Genomic DNA, 25,251 nt, shown 5'->3' on the forward strand with positions numbered 1-25,251 from the left:
TTCGTTGTTGGTCATTCACTCTACTGCATGTCCAACCTCCGGGACTGTTGCACTCAGGTACTTGCAGTCTAAAAAGGCGCCCAATGTGAATAACCACACAGGCTGTAATTGTGTTAATTTTTTTCTGCAATTTTCTTGATATCGCAGTCTAAAAAGCATATCTGTTAGCTTTTGGCAACATGGCAACCAAACTGTTATTACCCTCAGTTGTCACTCACATATGTCTTTTTTTTTCTTTCTTTGGCTTGGCTTCGCGGACGAAGATTTATGGAGGGGGTAAAAAGTCCACGTCAGCTGCAGGCTCGTTTGTGGCTGACCAGTCCGATGCGGGACAGGCAGACACGATTGCAGCGGTTGCAAGGGAAAATTGGTTGGTTGGGGTTGGGTGTTGGGTTTTTCCTCCTTTGCCTTTTGTCAGTGAGGTGGGCTCTGCGGTCTTCTTCAAAGGAGGCTGCTGCCCGCCAAACTGTGAGGCGCCAAGATGCATGGTTTGAGGCGTTATCAGCCCACTGGCGGTGGTCAGTGTGGCAGGCACCAAGAGATTTCTTTAGGCAGTCCTTGTACCTTTTCTTTGGTGCACCTCTGTCACGGTGGCCAGTGGAGAGCTCGCCATATAATACGATCTTGGGAAGGCGATGGTCCTCCATTCTGGAGACGTGACCCATCCAGCGCAGCTGGATCTTCAGCAGCGTGGACTCGATGCTGTCGACCTCTGCCATCTCGAGTACCTCGACGTTAGGGGTGTGAGCGCTCCAATGTCACTCACATATGTACCTCCCAGGCAAAGGCAGTGAACATTGAAAAGAGGCTGGTACATAAAATAGAATGATATCAGGGCAGACTCCCTTTTGCTGTGGCATGTTAAAATTATCCCTACCATCCCCAACTCCCAAACACCATCCTGCTCTTCTAGCTCATTGACTCCACTTGTCTCATACTTCTAAAGAGAAGACTAAAGCAATTAAAAAAAAATAAATCAAGAATTTGAGACATTCTATGCCACTTCATATTTATTGAAGTAGTTTTGAAGTGTTGCCTTGGAGACAACACTTCCCAAACCCATGACATCCACCATTGGAGCAGCCATTCTTAATGGGGGCTCCATGGCCCCCTTAGGGGCCACAGAACATTTAAGTAAAAGCCTTGTTTTCTTTTCACCTCATGTCACATAAATATTTATATATTTTTTTTTATCAGAAGGAGAGAAGTATGGAAGAAACCACAACTTGACTGCTTCACAGAGAAAAGGCCATAAATGAAAAAAAAGGTTGAGAATGGCTGACAAAGACAAGTGTAGATAAATGCTTTAAGTTTGAATTCATTGCTAGTATTTTTTTTTAAATGGGATTTATAATATCTTGAATATAGGAGAATAAATCACAAACCATTAAGAGGAGAACACTGGTTTCTTGTTGAAAGGCAAGCCTTTCTTTGTGGGAGAATTAATTCCAGAAGATTTCCTGCTGACCAGCTATGCCCTCCATAGAAGAATGGAGGTCTTTTGATTGGGGAAATGAATGTAAATAGCATTTTGTCGGAACGTTAGAAATCTCAGTCTGAGGAGATCCAACTCATGTCAGTTCCACCCAGAGAGCCCCTTGGAATTAGAGACTAATATTTTGGACGCTGCTGTGAGCAACCCAAGAGGATTGGATGTATTTTTGTAATTTCCTTTGAAAACTTGCTGTTAAAACATTTAACGATGGAAAAGGAGAGGAAGGAGGTAAGATGTTCTGTGATAAACTCTCCAAGAAACAGTCTCATTAGAATTAACAAGCAAGTAAATAATTGGAATCATTGATTTTTTTTGGATGGAGGAAAAGTAACAAAAAAAGTTAAATGCAAAAAAGTCTGTGTATTGGCTAAACATTTTGAAAAGCATTAGCTAGATTAATGTAAATTAATCTAATTTCAGAAAGTGTGAACTGATGTGCTGCAGTGGCTATACTTCTATGTATTAAACAATGCAATTTTGGTCACAAACCATGTTCATCCTCAATGATCTGGGAATTGCTCCCTCCCAACACTCCCAAGGCTCACTCCAAACATCTCTTCATTCTTGCTGAGGAGAACAAATGGCACGGATGTCTTGGAGGGGGCATTCTGAAAGAGGAGGATGGGTAGCCAGAGGTAGTGGTCCACATCAGTACCAACAACATAGGCAGGTAGAGACAAAGTTCATGCACAGCAAATTTATGGAGCTAGGTAGCAATTTAAAGGATTACCTTTAGTCTCACAATTGCTCCCTGCACCTCATGCAAGTGAGGCAGGGAGAGAAAAGACATTACAGTTAAAAGAGAGAGGGCTTTGGATTCTTGGATCATTGTGCTTTCTTCCAGGGAAGGTGAGGGATGTACAAGGGGGATGGGTTGCTCTTGAACTAGAGGGGCACCAATATCCTAGTGGGCAGACTTGCTCGTGTTACTTATGGGGGTTTAAACTAGTCTGGCAGTGAGTTGGGCCTAAAACTTCAGTACTGCGGATGACCAAACGGAGGTGAACTTCGATAGTAAAGTGAGTGTGATGTGCTATCAAGCAGAAAGCAGACACAAAACATTGTCTGTTCAACAGGCTTTATTCGACATAAACTTCCACAGAGCTGACTGTGAGTGTGCTGTGCAAAGCTCTGAGACTGACCTCGAGGGGGTGGATCCAGCTTATATCCTGGAGGGTGATTGGCAGCTGACCGGGTGAGGCTTTGACAGCTGGCCAGATGTTACCTTGTCCTCCAATGCTCTTCTGCAGGAACACAGGTTTCCCCCTGCAGTAGGCTAGTAGTGTACCACCACATTCACCCCCTTTAAAAATTGTCCAGGGAGGGTTACATTTCATGTTCTATCAAAAGCCCCAAACATATATACATTATTTACAAGTTTAGACAGTCTGGCAGCCATCAGAGTCTCTGCAACTGTCGCAGGGTTGGCTCCTGGTCAAAGGTCGGTGAGGGTAAGCGGGGGCTAGTCGGGGGGCAGGGGCTAGACCAGCTAGCATGGTGCAGTGTAGTGCAGCTGGGGCAGCTGGAATTGAAGGGTGCGTAAGGCATTGGATGGGTAGGGGGGTGGATTCATCCCCCACAGTTGGAATGAGTCCGGGATGCCTGGGGGGGGCGGGGTCTTAGGTGTCCTTCAGCTGTCCGGGGTCAGGGGAGTGCGTCAGGCCGGTGTGGTCCTGGGTTGAAGGATGCTGTTGTGCTCCTGCTGGTGCCAGGTCCCTGGTTGAGATGGTGTCCTCCCTGCCGCTGCTGAACCTAGGTTTACGTGTAGGAGAAACACCTGCTTGACCAGGGGTTTGGCCTTGTGGGCATGCACGTGTCTACGCAGGAGCACTGGTCCCGGGGATGCGAGCCATGCTGGGAGTGATGTATCCATTACGGATTTCCTGGGGAACGAAAACAGACACCCCTTAGACTTAAGAGCCAGGAGGACTGCCTTCCAGATTACCCTGTTTTTGTGTTCCATCTGTCCATTACATCTCGGGTTGTAACTAATCATGAGACTAGTTGCAATGCCCCTTGCTGTCAGATACTGGCACAGTTCCTCACTCATGAAGTTAGGACACCCCCACCCTGGTCACTGTGGATGAACACGGGGTAGCCAAACATGGTGAACAGCAGCTGTGGCCCAAAACCAGATGGTGGATGAGTACTCCACACCCTTGTAAATACTATGGGTCCCGGTGTGGGTCAGATCAACGATCGTGTCAAAACTGCCCGGCCAGAAATCAGTACTGCGCAAGATATGGCAAGAAGGGCCACTTTGCTAAAGTATACCTTTCAAAGCCTGCCGGCAGCTCAGCGGCCTTCTATGACCAGCACCCCTCCCACCCGGTCCCGACCACGTGCGATTGCCGGGCAATGCCATTGCTCCTGCAGCAACTTCCGGCCTCCCCAAACTCGGTCCTACTTCCGGCCTCACTGGTAATGATCACCACATGCATGCCATGCGCCCAGACCAACCCTTGACCTCACCAGTGCCACCCCACTATGACACCACGTCCGCGAACTATGATGGTGTCACTTCTGGTCCACAGAGTGACGTCACTTCCACCGTCCTCGATGATGTCAGCAGCGCTGATGGCTGACGGCGTGACATCACTTCCCCCGGCACAACTAGTGAGGAAGTCCAGCCATGCTTCCTCTCGGAAAACATGGCAGGTTAAGTGACTGAGCTGTAAGCAAGAGAGCGCCTTGAAACCAGTGACCATAATTTATTTAATTTTAAAATATCTATGGAAAAATATAGGACTGGTCCACAAGTTAAAGCCTTTCATTGGGGCAAGGGAAATTTTGATGGAATTCGACAGTGCCTTGATGACAGTGGCCATAGAGGCATCCGGGCATAGGATGGCAAAAGGGAAGCGGAGGTATTTATCTATGACTGTGAGGAAATAGACGTTGCGATTCGTGGAAGTCACGGGCCCCTTGAAGTCCATGCTGAGGCGCTCAAAGGCCTGAGTGGCCTTTATGATTTGGGCCTGGGGCTGGCGGAAGGCATGGGGCTTGCGTTTCGCGCAGACCCAGCACGCCTTAGTCATGGTCCTGACTTCCCTGCTGGTGTATGGGAGGTTTTGGGACTTGATAAAATGGTATAAGCAGGTGACGCCCGGGTGGCAGAGGGAATCATCCAGTGCCTGCAGCTGGTTGTCATGGCAAGATGCACAGGTCTGGGAGAGGACGTTGGGGAAGTCTTTAAACTTCCCTGGACGGTACTGGATGTTGTAGCTGTACGTTGCCAGCTTGACTCTCCAGCACAAGATCTTATCGTTCTTGATCTTGCCTTTGTGCCACTGCATGCAGGTTGTTGAGGAGGGTGAACCTCCTGCCGGCCAGGTAGTGGTGCCAATGGTGGTCTGCTTCCATGATCACTTGAGCCTCCTTTTCAATGGTGGAGTGTCCAAGCTCGGAACTGTGGAAGATCCTGGAGAAGAAGGTGACAGGGCGGTCCTCCTGGTTAAGGGAAGCAGCGAGGGCCAAATCGGTCGCATCGCTCTCCACCTGGAAGGGGAAGTCTTCATCCATGGCATGCATTGTGGCATCTGCGATATCTTGCCTGATGCGCATGAAGGCTGCCTGCACCTCGGGTGGGAGACGAAAAGTTGTGGCCTGGGCTAGTGGGCGGACCATGTCTGAGAAAAAAGGAACCCACTGCAAGTATTAGGAGAAAAGGCCAAGGCACTTGTGGAGGGCTTTGATCATGGGGGGGGAGGGGCATTCATTAATGGGTGCATTCATTCTGGATCTGGGCCGATGACACCATGTTTCAGGATGTACCCCAGGATGGCGAAGCGGGTGGTGCTGAACACGCACTTCTCTTTGTTGTACGTGAGGTTCAGCTCCTCGGCCGTCTGGAGAAATTTCTCCAGGTTGGCATCGTGGTCCTGCTGGTCATGGTCACAGATGGTGACATTATCCAGGTTCGTGAAAATCGTCTTTAGCTTGTGCCACGTGATCCATCTCCCGCTGGAAGACAGAGACCCTGTTCGTGACCCCAAATGGAATTCAGCGGAACTGGTAGAGGCGCCCGTCCGCCTCAAAAGTGGTGCAAGGCCCACGGGTGGTTGGGGAGTTGGTGATAGGCTGACCTCAGGTCAATCATGGAGGAGACCCGGTAGTGGGCTATCTCATTGGCCATGTCGGCTATCCTTGGTAAGGGGAAGGCATCCAGCTGGGTGTACCGGTTAATGGTCTGGCTGTAACCCATGACCATCCTTTGCTTACTGCCCCCTTTGACCAACATGACTTGGGCTCCCCATAGACTGTTGTTGGACTCTATGACACCTTCTGCCAGAAGCCGCTGCACATCCGCCTTGATGAAGTCTCTGTCCGCAGCGCGATAGCGCCTACTTCTTGCAGCTATCGGCTTTCAGTCTGCCGTGAGGTGTGAGAAAAGAGCAGGAGGGGCAATGTGCAGCATGGAGAAGCCACAGATTGGCCGGGGGTGGTTGGACAGTGCGCTGTGGAGCATGAGTGGGGGGTAGGGGCCCCCCGAAGGGAAGGGTGATGCTTTGCAGGTGGCATTGGAAGACTAAGCCCAGGAGGATTGGGGTGCAGAGTTTGGGCATGACCAGGAGCCTGAACCCGGTGTATGTCGCCACCCACCCACCTCCCCCACAGTCAGATCAGCAGAGAAGTGCCCCAGGGTATTAATAGTTTGGTCCTGGGCAGCGAAGGCGATAGAGAAGGTGGTAGGGTGGATTTTGAGTTTTAGGGAGTGGGCCACTCTCGGGTGAATAAAGCTCTTGCAGCTGCCACTGTTGATTAGGCACTTTGTTACCTACCCATTGATTTAGATGTCCATCTTGGAGCGCCCGAGGCCATGAGGGATGTCCCTGGTCAGTGTGGTTGCCGCTCGGACCATCTCCGGGTTAGAGTCATCATTCCCCAACGGCGGAGACGAGTTATGACCGGCAGCATCTTCTGCAGGGGTTTGTTGGGTGGTAATCGGTGGTATCTGGAGGTGTGGGGTGCGTCGGTAGGGTGGTCTGGTCAGCGCTAGTGTTGACCATATCATCATCGTCACCGGTGCTGTGCTCATTGTCGGCCTGGGAGGGCCAGGGTGGCTGTGGCTGTGGCGCCTGTCCGGCACAAGATAGCGGCACCACGTTGGGGTGTGTGGCGGCAGCATGGCTGGACTTCCTCGCTAGTTGTGCTGGGGGAAGTGACGTCACGCCGTCGGCCATCAGTGCTGATGACATCATCGAGGACGGTGGAAGTGACGTCACTCTGTGGACCGGAAGTGACACCATTGTAGTTCGCGGACATGGCGTCGTAGTGGGGTGGCACTGGTGAGGTCAAGGGTTGGTCTGGGCGCATGGCATGCATGCGGTGATCATTGCCAGTGAGGCCGGAAGTAGGGCTGCTGAAGTTGGGTACGACGGAAGTTGCTGTGGGAGCAATGTCATTGCCTAGCAATCGCACGTGGCCGGGACCGGGTCATAGAGGGCCGCTGAGCTGCCGGCAGGCTTTGAAATATATAATTTAGCAAAGTGGCCCTTCTTGCCATATCTTGCGCAGTACTGATTTCTGGCCGGGCAGTTTTGACGCGATTGTTGATCTGACCCACACCAGGACCCACAGTACTTACAAGGGCGTGGAGTGCTCGCAGTAGCGATGTTCTCATCCACCATCTGGTTTTGGGCCACAGCTGCTGTCTGTGCTGACCTCGTGGAGACCTGGGGAAGCTTGGAGTCGAAGGCTCTGGAACACAGGGCTGCTGCCTCCAGGGTTCGGACTACCTCCATTGTTTTGGCCAGGGAGTAGATATTGTCCTCCAGCAGCTTCTGCCTGATGGCTCTCGAGCGTAGACCCCGGACGTAGGTGTCCCTGATCAACCTTTTGACCTCCCTTTTGTTCACCCTGGGTTCTACCAGGCACGGTCGTGCTAACTCAAGTTCGGCTGCCAGGTAGGACTCGGCCGTCTCTCCAGGCAGTTGGGCACGAATACTCAGAAGGTACCTTGTGAAGACCATGTTTGTAGGAGGTTTGTTCATGATTTCTTGGATGTTCCTTGAGGGCCTGGAAAGCTCGGGGACCCAGCTTTGAGTGGAGTAAGATGAGCCTTTTTCTGTCGGAGTCTAGGATGTTGTCGGCGTACGCCTCGATGATTACTTTGACCGTGTACTTCCAGATTTCGAATCGTGCCTATGCATCTGGATGGCATGGGGTGACTTCAAGGCTCTCGGCAATCAGGAGCTTCTCTATTGCAGCTTCAAGATTTTATGTTGAATAAATTGTGATGCGGTATCGAGCAGAAAGCAGACACAAAACATAAAGTCTGTTCAATAGGCTTTATTCGACATAAACTTCCACAGAGCTAGCTGTGAGACTGGTGTGCAAAGCTCTTGAGACTGACCTCGAGGGGCTGGATCTAGCTTATATCCCAGAGGGTGATTGGCAGCTTGTTCCATTCAGGTCAGCTGATTGACAGCCGGCCAGGTGTTGCCTTGTCCTCCAGTGCTCTTCTGCAGGTACAAAGGTTGCCCCCTGCAGGAGGCTAGTGATGTATCACCACAGTGAGCAAGTTCAATGGTCAGGGTAGGCAGGGGCAAGTCAAAAAGAACAGAAAATCTGACAAACTTAATTTTATTTTAGTACAGGAGGTCTGACAGCCAAAGAAAACCAACTTGGGGTATGGTAAGGTACACTGAAATTAGATATTATAGCTACAACAGAAATGGGGCTGAGAGAGGGTCAGAAATGACTGCTTTAATGCTTCAGGGTACATGTGCTGTAAGAGGGATAATGGTGAAGGTAGGAGAGGCAGGGTTTTTTTAATTCGGAAGAACATCACAGCAGTAGTAAGAGAAGGTATACTTGGGGGCTTGTCCAGTGGGATTAAAAAAAAGTGGATCTTAAAAATAAGAAAGGGTGATCACTTTGGAGTTGTTTTGTAGCCACTCCCCCCTTCCTCCCCCCCCCACCCCACTTTTAACAGTCAGTGAGAATTAGAGGAGCAACTGTATAGGGATACCACACACAACTGTAAGAACAACAGGGTTGGAATAGTAGGTGATCTTAACTTCACTCATATTGACTGGTTGGTTATTCTCTCAGCCCAAAGGGCTTGAATGGTGTGGATTTCATTAAAGTGCATCCAAGAGAATTTTCTCAAAAATATGTTGATGATGTGACAAGAGAGGGAGTAAAGCTAGATATCCTCTCGGAAAACATGGCAGGTTAAATGACTGAGCTGCAAGCAAGAGAGCGCCTTGAAACCAGTGACCATAATTTATTTAATTTTAAAATATCTATGGAAAAAGATAGGACTGGTCCACAAGTTAAAGCCTTTCACTGGGGCAAGGGAAATTTTGATGGAATTCGACAGGATCTTGCAAAAATGAATTGCAAAAGGCTGAACAGGGATATTGAGAATCTGGTCAAGAGATAGATGGAGGCATATGTCTTTTATGGCAGTATAGGAATTCATTGAAGAAGGGAAATCAGGAGGGCAGAAGGGGATATGGAATGTCTTTGACAGGTAGGGTTAAGGAGTGACATGGTTAGAGTAGTGGTTAGCACAGCTCTATTACAGTGCCAGCGACTTGATTCAAATCCGGTGCTGCCTGTAAGGAGTTTGTACATTCTCCGTGTCTGTTGATTCAAATCCGGTGCTGTCTGTAAGGAGTTTGTACGTTCTCCCTGTGTCTGTTGATTCAAATCCGGTGCTGTCTGTAAGGAGTTTGTACATTCTCCGTGTCTGTTGATTCAAATCCTTGGTGCTGTCTGTAAGGAGTTTGTACGTTCTCCCTGTGTCTGTTGATTCAAATCCGGTGCTGTCTGTAAGGAGTTTGTACGTTCTCCCTGTGTCTGTTGATTCAAATCTGGTGCTGTCTGTAAGGAGTTTGTACATTCTCCGTGTCTGTTGATTCAAATCCTTGGTGCTGTCTGTAAGGAGTTTGTACATTCTCCCTGTGTCTGTTGATTTAAATCCGGTGCTGTCTGTAAGGAGTTTGTACATTCTCCCTGTGTCTGTTGATTCAAATCCGGTGCTGACTGTAAGGAGTTTGTACATTTTCCCTGTGTCTGTTGATTCAAATCCTTGGTGCTATCTGTAAGGAGTTTGTACATTCTCCCTGTGTCTGTTGATTCAAATCCGGTGCTGTCTATAAGGAGTTTGTACATTCTCCCTGTGTCTGTTGATTCAAATCCGGTGCTGACTGTAAGGAGTTTGTACATTCTCCCTGTGTCTGTTGATTCAAATCCGGTGCTGTCTGTAAGGAGTTTGTACAATCTCCCTGTGTCTGTTGATTCAAATCCAGTGCTGTCTGTAAGGAGTTTGTACATTCTCCCTGTGTCTGTTGATTCAAATCCGATGCTGTCTGTAAGGAGTTTGTAGATTCTCCCTGTGTCTGCGTGGGTTTCCTCCAGCTGCTCCAGTTTCTTCCCACCATCTAAAAACGTATGGGGTTGTAGGTTAATTTGGGTGTAATTGGGCAGCATGGATTTAAATGGCCAGAATCAGCTTCTACCATGCTGTAAATAAAATTTTTAATTTAGAATACCAAGAGATTGGATAAGTAAATCTAAAGCAAAAGAGTAAGTAGGGTGACACAGTTCGCGTAGCAGTTCACGTAACACTGTTAGAGTGCCAGTGATTGGGACCTGGGTTTGAATCTAGTGCTGTCTGTAAGGAGTTTGTACGTTTTTCTTGTGTCTTGTGTTGATTTACTCCAGGGATTGAGCAGCACGGGCTTGTGGGCCAAAATGGCTTGTTACCATGCGATTTGTCAAAATTAATTAAAAATTAAAAATAATAAAGAATAGGACCTTTTAAAGATCAATGGGGTTATGCATGTGTGGAGCCACAAGTGAAGGGTGAGTATTTCTCATTTGTATTTACTGAGAAGAAAGACATGGAAGCTAGGGATCTTAGAGAAATAAATATATATTGTGAGCCCATGTTACAGAAGAGGAGGTGCTGGAGGACTTAAAATGCATAAAGGTAGATAAATTCCTGGGGCCTGGTCAAGTGTAACCTAGGACATTATGGAAAGCCTGGGAAGAAATTGGAAGATCCCTGACAGAGATGATTTCACCATCATCAAGCACAGATGAGATGAGGAAGACTGGAGTGTGGCTAATATGTCTTTATTTAGAAATGGCTGGAAAGATAAGACCGGAAACAACAGGCCAGTGAGATTAAAGTCATCCATGGGTAAGTTACTGGTGGGAATTTGGAGAGACAGGATCTACTTTCATTTGGAAAGATAAGCATGAATATGGATTATCAGCATGGCTTTGTGCATGGGAAATGGAGACTCACAAACTTAATTGAGATTTTTGAAGAGGTGACCAAGCAAATTGATGAGGACAGGGCAGTAGACATTGTGTGTATGGACTTGAGCAAGTCCTTTGACAGGATCTCTCATGGCAGGCTGGTCTGGAAGGCCAGAATGAGAGTGTGATCCAGAGTGAGCTGACCAATTAAATGCAGAATTGACTTGATGGTAGGAAGCAGGTGGAGGGTTATTCCTCACATTGGAGGCCTGTGACCAGTGGTGCGCTGAAGGGATCTGTTCTTTTGTCATCTGTATTAACCACATGGATGGCAATGGCAATGGTTTGTAATTTTGTGGATTTCACCAAAAGTAGTGGTATAGTAAAGAATTTTATATAACTGTACAACAGGATCTTGATGAACTGGGAAAGTGAGCAAAGAAATTAAAGATGGAATTTAACTCTGTAGTGTTGCACTTTATTGAGCCAAACCAAGGATGAAGGATCTGTTTCCAAGCAATATGACCCTCTCACTCAGACTTAGTATCCTTCCCACGGAGCTCATCGCCAACCTCACCAGTTATCTCTCAACTTTCTTCTGCTTTGGTATGCTGTACCCCTCTATTTACGGATCCAAGAATCCAGCTCTTTCTTTTCGAGTGCTGGTTCTCACGTTTGCAGATGCGTACGGATAATGGGGAACTGTATTGCATACTTAAAGTTCAGGGTGTGTTTGGTAAGTAACCATCATATTTCCTCTCTTCACCAGAAAAATTATGTTCAAAGTTTTGCACTTTAAGAAGATATTTGTTTCTTGCTTTCTGCAGTTGGAGAGAGTGATGTGGTCCTTTGTCTGGATGCAATGTGTGGGGAGGCATATTCTGTTACAAATTCTCCAGTGAATTCTTTTTCCATGCACTTAGAGTGAGGGCCTAATGGGATCTCTTCTTGGGAGCACCCAAAATTTAAGTTGTGCAAGCTTACTGCCATATAACATTAATAAACCAGTGAGTGCCTGGGAACCAAAGTTATTAAACAATTGCCAACAGCAGTTATTCATTAGATCAGCTTCCAGCAGCATTCAACTGTGGTTCCTCAGCAATTACGGCCTTTATTAATGCTTAGATCATAATGAGATACCAAAGAAAATCGCTGTGCCCCTGGGAATGGTCTGTGATATGGAAATAATCAGAGGGGACATGCACTTTGCAATGGTGTTGGCTGTCCTTAAACTCTCATTTAAAATTTACAACAGAAGTAAGTTCCTGCCACTATGATGGTGTTCTTTTACAGAGGCCTTGTTTTTTGTATGAATCCCATATAAATCAGTCTATTAAACTAGTCAAAGGAAGTAAAAACAAAACACTCTTTTCCTGAAAAAAATATGACCAGAGCATTCAACGAATCAGGAAGGACCAATTTGTTCACCTCTCCAAAGACATCAGCAAACAGCATTTTCTGATCCTACGGAACAGAAATATCTCTTTGGTGGACTCATATTTCAGATGCAGAATATACAGTGCCTGGCCATTTCTTGGTATTTCTATCCCAGCTGTTTTGCATATTGTCATGTTTTCATCATAAGCCTGCTTTTTTGTCCCAGACTCCATTTAAAAACAATGCTATCTCTCATCCTGGTTGTTCTCCCTGCTGTGGCTTCACCACCAGTCTCTGAAATCCATAGGATGGCAACTTGGATATTTATGACAGGCAGCTGGTTTATCCAGATATGTCGGGAAGGCATAAACCACTTCTAGACACTGTTCTCCTTGCTTAGAGCTGCTCTTCAGCTCAAGTTCAAGGTTCCTTTTATTGTCACATAATAATGTGACGTATATGATGTACTTTAACTTTTGACCACTGTAAGGCAGAATCGCCACTAGTATTGTATGGCTCCTTTTACAGTACAAGAGAAAGAGAAGCAAATGAGAGTCCCTTCAGAGTCACTGAGTGTCTGTGGATTCACCCCCTAGTTCTCACACAGCCTCTGCAGCCGCACAGACTCCTCTAATGTATCAGCAACCCGAGCTCCAGATCCAAACCTCCAACATCATCAAGAAGCCTTCAGCACCTGAGGCCCTTTGGGAGCCCCTCTTGCCCACAGCACCCTCTTGATTCCCGGCTCTGATATCTGGTTCTCATGGGAGCCACTGTCCAGCAGTCCACAGCCCATGCTCAAGGCGCCAACAGCCCATTGCCTTTGCGAGTCACTGACCACATTGCCTTCAGCCTCTGTGGATCCCACAGCAACTGAGCAACTCAACGGTCTGCTGCTGTGGTCACCTTCTGGCTTTCCTTGTCCCTAATATTCATCTCATCCAGCCAACTGCATCTCATGCTCTCCTTCCTCCACCTTGACCACTGAGCCAATCTCCTGGGAACTCCATTCTCCCATGCCCAGCCCACAAGTCATATCTTTCTCAAGAACATGTCTTTTCTCCATCACTAACAGGAAGTAGCAGTGAGAAATAAAATCTGACCAACTTTAGATTCATAGAACATTAGATAAATGGAAAAGCTTCTGAACAACCACTACTAGGTTAATTGTCCAAGAGTGTGCGGGTGAGTTATAAATACTGGGAGGAAGCAACAGGAATGTGGGGAGAATAAAAAAGGATTATGTGTATTGTAAGTAGGTGCTAGATGGTTAGGGAAGACAATTGGTTGAGGGACCTGTTTCCATGTTGCATGACATGAAGACTATATTTTCATCCCAATTCTGCCTCTTGCTTTAGCATAAAGATTTTGTTTTTGAGGGCGCACATGAAATAAATATTCTTCTCTAATAAATAATAAATGGAGGCAAAATGTGGTAAAGTCAATTCAGGCAGTAATGATGTGATCCCAGTGGTATAATTTCTGCTACTATTTTGTCACTTGAAGTGATCTTTAAAAAATAAAACTGACTGTACATACTGACAGTAACAATGTCAATAGTTCTTTACTCCATTGGAATAACATTTCAGCCTATCAATTCCATGCCCACTCACCTCATTGAGCAATGCGCGTTCCCCCTCTAATTTTCTCTGTAATTTATTCTCCCCGTATTTTCACTTACCCGGACACTAGGGGTAACGTACAGTGGCAAATTCATCTATTTTTAGGTTCCTTTATGAATGCATTTTAACTCCTAACAGAATAGCAGCAAATGAGTTAATGTGGCATAGCTGTCATATTTTATTTTGAGATGCTTTGCTGACCTTGGGTCAAAGGTGGTTACCCTGTATCACACAGATGTCTGCAGACATTTCAAAATGTGATTTTCAAATTACATTTTAGAGTTGTGGAGATGTACAGGAGGCTATCCGAGCTGGCCCCAATTTGCTTGCATAAGGCCCATATCTTTCTAATCCTTTCATATTCATGTACAAATATCTCTTAAAGTTTGAATTTGGACCAGCTCTGCTACTTCCTCTGGCATCTGCTTCCATCTACACCTTCTATGTCAAAATGATATCCCTCAGGTCCCTTTTAAATTTTATTCCCACCAACCCCATCCATCCCCCCCCCCCACCCCCCAAACTCCACCTTAAATCTATGCTTCCTACCAATGGGGAAAAGATTATTATTGTTTTCCTTATCCGTTTCCCTCATGATTACCCCTCAGTCTCCTACACTCCAGGGGAGAAATAATCCAGTCTCTTTTTATAACTGAAGTCCTCCATTTGAGGAGTATCCTCATCTTTTTTTGCACCTTTCGCAGTTTTGTTGACCCTGTGGTGAAAGTAATGCATCCCTATTAAACTCTGATTTCCATGATAAGCAGGGCAGGTTTCACATCCCAAAATATCCTGGTTCCTTTCTTCCATGTATGATATCTGTCACAAAGGAATAAGTCCCTGACAATTTGGGACCATATGTGCATAACTGCGTCAGTACTGGCTGAACTAAACTGGGGTTAGTGCTATGAATTTGGAATAGTTACTGCTGAGCGTGAGGCAGAACACAGGTATTGAAAGGCCATTACAAATAACACCTCATGACTATCTGCCTGACAACAGCATGACCACACTGAAAGTTATCTTGCCATTGGTCTGGGACGTTACTGCGCAGAAATTGGCTGCCTCTTTTTCACCACCAGAACAATGCTTCCAAAACAGAAATTGGTGGTAAAGTGCTTTGAGTCATACAGAGGCAGTGAATAGCACTACACTTGTGAAAATTTTTATTGTTTTGAATAATCTGATTATTTTGTAAAATCAGCGATGGTATGAGGAAGAGCTTTTCTAATTTTATAAAATAGGTTGTCTTTAGTAATTTCTACTCAAGGAATGTATTAAGTATTCTCCCTCAGTCACTCATCGTTGTGTTATATGAATTCATCAACTACTTCCTCATTCAGAGGTTTTTCTTTCAGTGCTGCATCCGTGAATTTACTTCCATGTTGCCTCAGTTACAAATGAACCTAGATAATCATTCTCTTATCATGGATGGGTCCTCTCTTGTATTGGTATTAAGAGCTCAAACACCATGAAGTTTGTAAGGGCTTAGAGAGAAGCCTTCCCCACTCTACAGCCAACCAGGATTGTAGTTATTGTGGCTTGAACATGCCCGCCCCCCCCCCCCCCCCCCACCAACCTCCCATTACCTGAGAAGTAATTTATCTTTAACAGGCCATGTTCCTCTGTAGCACTATCGATCAATCTCATTAGTCAGAGAGTTATGATTAATAGGCTTCAATCACCTTAACATGTCTGGTTCCAAGCCAGGTACTGAGGGAGGAGTCTGGGTGTAACAGCTTTTATGGGGATTTCCAGGGGAGGAGTCACAGGTGCAGGGGGTGGGCTAGCTCATACAAACAGTGCTAATAGCTAGACAGGGGTTGCACCACATCCTCATGAACAAATGTGGAGTAATCATAATGTTCTCTCTTGTTTTAGGCATCCAGATGCACATATGTAACAGAGAAGAATATGGCCTCCTGCCAGTACCCCTAAAGGCCCAGCAATCCTTAGAAGAGGATGTTGAAACCTTTGTCCACATCCTGCTGGAGAGAATGAGTGAGTTTAAAGAAGCACTGAACAATGCATACAGCCTGAAAATGCAATTTTAGTTTTAAGAAAATAATATCTAGAAGCAGATGTCTGCCATCCGGTCTATCAAGCCTCCAATGAGGTGGGCTGATTTAGCCCTAGTTTCAAGTCCACCCCTCATCCTTTTTCCCCATAACCTTTAACTCCTTCATCAAAAAATCCCTATTATTCCACATGGCAAGTTATTTTCCCGCTGAATCATAGAATAAGGTTGACTGTTAGAAGCAGTTGGGACCTTACAATGCACAGCAAATGTATGATTCCATATGTGTAAGTTTGATCAATCTTTGTTCAACCTCCTGCTGTCATCTTACCTGGAAAATTAATTCACGTCTATGCAATTAACACCTCGTGTGGGCGAAAGCAGGAATGAGCAGGATATGCAATTTAAAAGGGTTATTAATAAGACTGGAATTCAGTATGTGCAAAATTAGCCCGTTTGGTCCATCGAGTGTGCCCCGCAATTCCATCAGGCTGATTTGCGTCCTATTCAGCACCATTCTCCTGCCTTCTCACCGTGACCCTTGATTAACACAATCACTGTTAGAGGCACTTACTTCCTTTGGATGGTGTATGACCTGTTGAGTTTCTCCGGTACATTGGTTTACTGCCTTGGGAACAGATCTTAGGCTCAACAACGTAGAACCCTGGAGCAGCAGGAGGTTGGGAGCATACATGAACATTACAGAGGTGAAAGTAAACCTATGATTATAGGTGTTTAAGTCATGGTTCCACTGGGTTTCTTAAACTTGCATGAGGTGTTAGCCTGACTGTAAAGTCCATAAATGGTTTGATTGGCCAGGTGTTTAGACTACGGGTTGTAAAATAATGAGGAAGGGGTCTGCTCACATGCCAGCAATCATCCGAGAGAGAATCATGTCTCTACAACTCGTGGAGCTGATGGGAAAGCAGCTGTGAGGTTTATTCAATCCCTCAGGCAGCTGGTAATGAGAGAAACAGAAAGTGAGCAGACCGCTTGACATATATGGGCCACAGCTTAAAGGAAAAAAAAATGAAAGGAATTTGTCCACTATTTACTTGAGTGGCAGTCTATCAGTGAACATTATCCTGATCTGTGAATATTCTCCATGTAACGAGACACATTAATCATTTATTGAGATTCCATTCATGTCTTAGGACATCAGGGTTCTAAGCACAGCTGCGCACTTTATGTTGTGAGTCTGGGTCTTTGCTGCTGCAGGGGATGGAGATGTTGATTTCTGATCTGCCCTTCATCTGTTGGTTATACTTTTACCCACGGATCACTCCACACTAGATTCCACCAGCTTGGGTTACATAGTCACACTCACAGTAGCTGAAATTGAATATCTAAGCCCTTCTTAATCTGAATGGCCTGTTATTGTTTTTCTCTCTTTGACCAACTGCAAATAATGTTGTGGCTTATCAACTTTACAATTCATTGAGGGGCCTACATGGCCATTTTGGTTTTAGTCTGACTGTTGGGGACTTCGGGAGGAATTTGTTTAGGGCTTAAAATGGATGAAGATGTGAAGTAAATTTTCTTTATCACACTGACTTGGAGGAAGGAGATAAATAATTCAAAATTTAGTCAACTCAAGATTTCAAAATTCAATTTATTGTCATGTGATAAAAATAGTGTCATATTGCTTGAAATTGCCTTTTGCCTGCTGTAAGGCAAACAGATTTGTCATAGACAGAAAATTGCTTGAAGCACCTCTTACAGTCAGAGAAAGAGAAGCAAAACAGAATATCCGTCCAGAAACACTAAGTTCCCACAGTTTTGCCGCTAGCGTTATCACAGCTTCCACAAGTCATAATCCAGCTAGAGAAATTAAGTTTTCATTTCTACCTTTGTGCACATCTGAGCAATTGCTGCCAATTAAGAGGTGACATCATTTATCGTGATAAGCAGGTGGTTGTGAACATGCTTTGGAGATGGAGTTTATCATCATGTCTACCAAGATTAAGTGAAAATTTTAGTTTTGTGAGCTATTCAGGCATCTCAAGTTGTCTCTCCCCTGCACCATTTTGGATTTTAAAATTCACAGAATTCCACCTGTGAAAAGTAACAAATGACAAACTGGATTTCCAGCATCTTAACGTTACGGAAAATCAGGCTAATTCACAGCAGTTTCCTGCCACTCGAAGACTCACTCAGTCATCAGTGGGTGACTGGTAACCTAAGGATCAATAGTCCTCTGTGTCATCAGTCATTGTCCCAGTTAGGACAGGCTCTGTGGCCGCAGTGACTGTTTCAGCACACTACCCAGGAGTCATTGCGCTCTCCCTCATCATTCCAGCCTCGACCACCACAGCCGCTTTTCTCACTCTTGCAATAACTGTGATTGCTGTAACCATCACTCTAGCCACAACTGCCTAGTGACATGAGGTTCAAGTTTATTATCATCTGACCGTACATATAAAACCTGATGAAACAACAATCCTCTGGACCATGGAGCCTACATGTATTAATAATATACAACACATCATAATCACATGCATACCTAAAGGTATAATTTAATATAAATCAAGAAATATGTTGGGATCATTTACTTAAATACAGGATACTGTTCATCAATCTCACAGCCTGCGGGAAGAAGCTATTTCCCTGCATGGCGGTTCTGATTTTGATACTCCTGTACTTTCTTCCTGATGGTAAGATTCTGTATGCTGGATGGAAAGGGTCTCTATAATCCTTTGAGCCCTTTTTAAGCAACACTCCTGGTAAATGTCATCATTAGCGGGAAGGGAGACTCCAGTGAACTTCTCAGCTGTTTTGACTTTGGTCTGATGCTTTGAAGCTATCCGCATAGTGATGCATCTGGATAGGGTCATCTCAACTTGGCTCCTGTGAAAGCTTGTCCCCACCATGTAAGAGCTTGCCAGGAGCACCACACACAAGCACATCCCTCATCCTGATTGCTGCTACAACATGAAGCCAGAGATGAGTTCCCGCCATGTGCTTGCTCCAAGTTTTCTCCAACCCAGAATTACATGCCTTTTGCACTTCTTCACAGCAATGCCTGCAGCTGCACTCTAACCTTAAAGCCCTGCTCAGAAACCATTCCTTTGGGCGGAGTTTTCTCGCTTCTACTCTTGTTTCCTTGCCCAGGTGACCATTGTCCAGGGTGAGTCATAGCATTAGGTTTTGATTAGCTGTTTGACATTTGATGGTTGAGACCTCTTCAAGCATAAAATGGATTTTGTGATTGGTTGGGTGTCGAGGGGAGAAGATTGCATTATATGCGGGCAATAATTGGAAATAAGTACCATAGGAATTGTTTGGGGAACAAGTTGAATGAATGCAAATAAATAAATAGGAGCAGGAGCAGGTCAATTCCTGCTGCTTGCTCCACCACTGAGCTGTTTGATCTGATTGTAACCTCAACTTTGCCTTCTTGCCTGCCCACATTCACCTTGAACCTCCAGATGGCGATGATTCTGCCTCCTCTACTTTAAGGGCTTTGCTTCCAATGCCCTTTGAGAGCTGAGTTCAAAATACTCTCAAGCCTCTGTGAGGAAGAACTTTGTTTCATCTTCGTTTTAAGTCCCTATGTTAATGTTCCATACATACACTCTTCACCTTTCATCAAATCTAGCTCCTTCTGCTTCTCTTCATTTCTTCCTTCTGTGTGTGCATGTCCATTTTAAAATCCTGTCATTGTACAGGATGGACAGGGTTAATATCTTCAAGTTCCTGGGAGTCCATTTTTCAGAAAACTTCTCCTGGAGCCAGGACATCAAAGAAACCATTTTTAAAAAGGCACGCCAATGCCTCTAGCTTGTCTCTAGTCAGAAGAGATTTGGCATCTATAAAACTTCCACTCTTTTTCTCATGCCCTTTTACTGAAAATTGCCTTTTTTTGCCCTGAGTGGAGTTCCATTATAATGTCTTTGAGGTTGTTACCCTGGTTGGGAAATGGATCAGATCATTCAGACTGTCCCATCCGCAATGGGGAAAAATGAGTCCAATATGTGCTGACTTCATATTTTATTTACAATATAAAAGGAGGCCAATTTGGTCCATGTAGTTTGTGCTGGCTCACAGAGCAATCCCATGCTCCCAATAATTTTTTTCTGTATAACCTATTCTGCCCACAATCCCATCACTTCCCCACCCCCGATTCTGTCTATTTTACCTTTTCCTCAGGGATAATTTACAGTGACTATTTTTGAGTATCTTCTTCCCAAGGAGGGTTGAAAAGTACTGCTCACTCTGGACTCTTCAGATGGTAGATAATCTTTAACACCCCTTTCTCTCTTCAGAGCACTCACTCCCAGCATTTCTCATTTCTGCCCCAATTGCATCCACCCCTATCCTTGCCATTCCAGTCTCACAGTTCTTACCTCTTGCCCCAACTTGTTGATCTCTTCGCCAACAGACCCAGATTACTTGAACTAACTCCAAACCCTGAGCAATCCCCACTCAACCCTCCCGCCTCACCAACTTTCATTGAATTTATTAATTGGCTTTTGACTTAGGCTTCCCCACCCTTGATGATGCAAGGCCCGAATGACATTAAATGTTACCATGACCCCCACCTTCCAATCTCTTCTTTTCCTGGCCCAAGTCTATCCCATCCTCTCAAACAACCAACCTTGCCCTCCCCCTCCATTTCCTCCCAGAACTGGCACCATCTTTTAAGTGATCAGTGGTAGAGCAATGGTCAAGCCGTGGAAAAGCTAATTCAATAATGCTAGAACTGAGGTGATGCTGATTTACTTTTAGTGGCATGCATACAGTCAAAATGCTCTTGCAGAAGTCATGTTGTTAGGTATTCATGCATTTTCACAGATACAAATGTATTTCCAGGCCTAAATTTCCCCTTGCTCCAGATTTCAATGTTGTAAAGCATACCAACAAAGTATGCAGCCACTTTGAGGCTCAGTGAGACATTAACTTACCTTTCAGTTGTTGATGGAGCAAGCAATTAAATAAAGCAATATTTACAGTATGTGTGGATTGTTTTGACCTTTTATTTTGGGCAGAAAATTAGCTTTTGAATGATGACATACTTTCTTAAATATGACCATTGTTGGAAACTTGGAAATAAGTCAACTGACTTATAAGTTCCCACAATCATACTATGATATTCTGTTATATTTTGTTACAACATTTACACCTGTTGTTGATAACCCATACACTATCATGAAGCTATTTTTTTCCTCTAAGTAGGCAATGCACAATGACTCTGATCATCTTGTATGCTATCAATATAGTAGTAATTATCAGATGTTGTCTGAGGTGACAACAGCAGGAAATAATGAAAAAAACCCAACCCTGATAAGATGTTTAGTGTCCAATGGAGTGAAATACAAAAATAATGACTCAATCTTGATTTATGCCATGTTTTTGAATCAATTAAATGTGTTTACATCACAACCAAACCTTCAGGATTATGGGAGTTTCTGCTGTGATTTATTTTTTGTATTATGTCCAGATCATTGTCAACTCTGGTTTCCTCCAAAAATGTGCAGATTTTGGGTTAATTGCCTGCTGTAAATTACCCCAAGTGTGTAGGGGAGTGATAGAATATATTGGAGGTAGGAGAGAGAGTAACATGGTAGGATTAGTGTAAAAAGAGGTCATTGTCAGACAGTATTGACGGACCAGCCTGTTTCTATGCTGTATCTCTTCAAACAAATGCGGTCAACTTTTCAAGGAAGTAACTCACAAATGCACCATTGTTGTGTCAAATCTGATCACATTTCTTAATGCCTATTATATAGTCAGGATAATATGAACTATTTTGTAACCACGTAAGAATACACCCTTCTCACTGTGGTAATTGTAGTGCCCCACTGTGGGGCGTATGTATATGTGAGTGTGTGAACAGTTTCCTGAGATGGTAGAAGGCATCAGAAAGTAAAATCTTTTCTGTTATTTGAATCTTGCATCTCTAAGTTATTTAAGAAGCCTCCCAAGTAACACAGAGACATAACATGGTGGCAGCAGTATAAGAGAACAAGAATAAACCCATACAATTGAATTTAAGACTCTGAAATACGAAGGGGAAGAAGAGAAAATAATTATCGAAAAAAAAATGGCTGAAGCAACAGCAGTTCACCCAGTGATGGACTGGGAGGCTGAAAACATTGTTGAATCGTTTAAAAACGTTTCAGCAGAAATGCAATTTAGTATTCAAAAGCTATTTTAAAAATGCAAGAGCAGAGGAGAAGGTCAGTTATGTACCACTCTGGTTGAGGGGAGTGAGGCCTTGACTTATTTAATAGCTGGGAGCTTACAGAGGTGGAGAAAAATGATCCAGAGCAGATATTTGTAAAATTTGCTTCTCACCTTGAAACCAGCTCTAATCATAGAATTAAATGCTATGAATTTCACGGCTTAATACAAGAGACTGATTAAACTATTGATAACTTCCTCACTAGACTAAAATTGTTGCTGCAAAATGCAGATTTAAGGATATAGAGGAAATATTAATTATCAACTAATATGGGGGAGTGCCCATCCCGAAGTTCAAAAGTCTCTTATAGGGAAGGATAGCTTGAAGCTGGCCAAAGCCATAGACATAGCCAGAGCCTTCGAAGACACAAGGATGCAAATAAAATCCCTCTCTATGCAGACTCACCCACAGCAAAGAGAAGGAATGATGCTATAAAGAACACAATCAGGAAAGGGCAAAACCCCCAAGGCCTGCAGGAAATGTGGCAGACAACACCTCTTCGATGTCTGAAACAAATGCCCCGCATACGGTTCTGAAAGTAGAGCCTGTGGTAAAACAAACCACTGGGTGATGATGTGCAAGTTTGGTATGAAGAAAACAGTCATACCAGTGAAGAAAGAAGACAAGAAGAAGACCCACCACATAAAAGGAAAAAACAATGAGAACTCTGACACCAGATACTGGACATAGAATCCATACATCTTCATGAGATGTCCAAATACAGAGGACAATCTAGAAGAAGTCTACGATATTTACCCTAAAGGTGATGCTGGATCACAAAGCAATGTCCTTCCACTCACACTGTACTGCCAGATGTTCCCAGAGAACATAATAAAAGGGTATCTAAAAGATGGTGCATTGGAAAGAGCAAATGTCATATTATAAGCCTATGGTGGACCCATGATCAAGGAGGTAGGGAGAGCTAAGATCAATGGTTGCCATAAGGGAAAGAACATCCTCTGTACGTTCTACGTGGTAGCTGCAGAAGGACCAGCAATTCTAGGTCTAGATAGCTGCTGGGAGTTGCAATTGATCTCTGTCAATGATGAGATCCAAATGAAGAAGATATCCCAAAGGATCAACAGAGACACTCCATTGGAGACTGACCTCCAGTCACAAACAAGGCTGAGTTCATGAGCATGTACCCAGAATGCTTTGATGATTCAGTTGGATGCTTTGGAGACTTTGAATACCACATCGTCATAGATCCAAACTGAAAACCAGTCATCCCTGGTCCAAGGAAAGTCCCAGTAGAGATTAAGAAGAAGCTGGAGCAATAATTAAAGGACATGGAAAGGATGGAAATCAGAGCCAAAGTGACTGAGCGACTGACGGGGTAAATTTCATAGTGGTCAAAGGAAAACCAAATGGCCACTTGAGAATATGTCTGGACCCTAAAGACTTAAATCAAGCAATAAAAAGGGGTCACTACTTGTGGTGCACTGTTAGCCAGAATCAGACACACACAAAGGTAAAGACTGTACAACAGGCTTTAATCCACAAAGACTTCTACAGAGCCAGGCTGACTGTAGCTGCAGTAATTCTGAGTGAGACTTCGGGAGGCCGGCGCAGGCTTATATCCTGGAGGGTGATTGACACCCAACCGGGTGGGGCTTGATCCATTCAGGTCGAATGATTGATAGCCGGCCAGGTGCTGTCCTGTCCCCTTACACTCCTGCAGGTACAGAAGTTGCCCCCTGCAGTAGGCCGGTGGTGTACCACCACACTACCCATCACCAACACTAGAAGACATCATAGCAGAGCTAACAGGATCCAAAATCTTTAGCAAGCTAGATGCTAAGAATAGATACTGGAATGTGAAACTAGATGAGGAATCAACACTACTAACAAGGTTTAATACTCCATTTGGTTGTTAGAAGTTCCTGCAACTACCTTTTGGCCTAAAGGTGAGTCAGGATGTGTTCCAACTGAAAATTGATGAGACCTACATAGGGTGTAAAGATGATGTTAGCATCTTGGATGACATCCAGGTTTTTGGCAGAGACAGAAAACCTCATGATCTTCATCCACATGAGGCCATGGAAAGAACAAGAGGAGCTGGAGTTAAACTTAATGCAGACAAATGCATTATAAAAGAGAAAGAATGCAATTCGTAGAATGGTGTACATTCCTGATGGGATAAAGCCAAGCCCAGCGAAGGTTAAAGCCATTGCCAAGATGGAGTACCTAAAAAGACAAAAAGGAACTCAGAAGATTCCTTGGGTTGGTCCAATATATGAATTCCTTCATAGCACATATATCAGACTACACAGCAAACATCAGAGTTGCTGAAGGGAGATGTGGAATTTCAGTGGTCATCATCACATCAGAGAAGTTTGACCAGCTCAAAGAAATAATATGCAGATAAGTGGAGTTGAGATACTATGATAGAGAAAAATCCCTCACTCTGCAAATAGATGGATCTAACTGAGGCCTTGATGCAGTATGATATGTACCAAGATCATACATTATCGAGACAGACTCTGGAAATCAGCGGAGGAGGAACAGAATTCACATCCGGCCAACACAAGATGTGATGAAGCAGAAAGCTTTAATAACAGCAAAGCCTTCAACACCAATAGCAAGTGAAGTATTAAGTGAGTCTACAACCATTAATACTGAAACAGCACAGCAGTTGTTAGGTGAAGCACAACAAGCTACAACACCTACACGTGTACCAGCAACACAGAGCCCAACGGTCGCAGCCAAATGGACAAGATGGCAAAGCAACATATGCCGCCAGTGCAATATTGATAAGAACTATTAAAAATAGTTGTGTAAATAAACTAGTGTACAAGTTCAGTTACTTAAGTTGCACTGGAAAGAAAGTGATAAAGAACACTAAATTTTTGTTTATCTTGAGAAGGAAGGATGTTATATAGTCAGCATAATGTGAACTATTTTTTTTAACCATGTCAGAATACACCCTTCTCACTGTAGTAACTATAGTGCACCTCTGTGGGGTGTATGTATATATGAGTGTGTGAACAGTTTCCTGAGATGGTGGAAAACATCAGTAAGTAAAGTCTCTTCTGTTATTTGAATCTTGCATCTCTAAGTTATTTAAGAAGTCTATCAAGTAACACAGAGATATAACAATGCCCATTCAACTTTCACTAGTAACCGCAATCAAAATTTTGGGGAGACCTTTCATCTCAGATTAAGTAATGTTCATGTGTATTATATATTTTAACACAACAGCATTCCCAAACTAAGAGTGATGGTTATATAAATCACTCATCTGCTGTCTAACATCCATTGTATCAAGCCATTGCATTTTTCATGAACTTTCTATATTTCCTTACAACATCAAAAGAGGTATTTTGGTTCATCAAAT

At 44.3% G+C, this 25,251-nt stretch overlaps 1 protein-coding gene across 1 annotated transcript in view; it reads left to right on the top strand.

Moving 5' to 3' along the window:
- The window catches only part of LOC138762680 (procollagen galactosyltransferase 2-like), a 175,726-nt gene that overhangs the window by 114,012 nt on the left and 36,463 nt on the right, over window positions 1–25,251 (top strand). Inside the window, exon 6 of the mRNA XM_069936279.1 lies at window positions 15,595–15,714. Within this exon, the coding sequence (XP_069792380.1) occupies window positions 15,595–15,714 (120 nt within the window). The remainder of the gene's footprint in view (window positions 1–15,594; window positions 15,715–25,251) is intronic.

Source organism: Narcine bancroftii, chromosome 5 (assembly GCF_036971445.1).
Source record: "Narcine bancroftii isolate sNarBan1 chromosome 5, sNarBan1.hap1, whole genome shotgun sequence".
Classification (NCBI taxonomy): Eukaryota; Metazoa; Chordata; class Chondrichthyes; order Torpediniformes; family Narcinidae; genus Narcine; species Narcine bancroftii.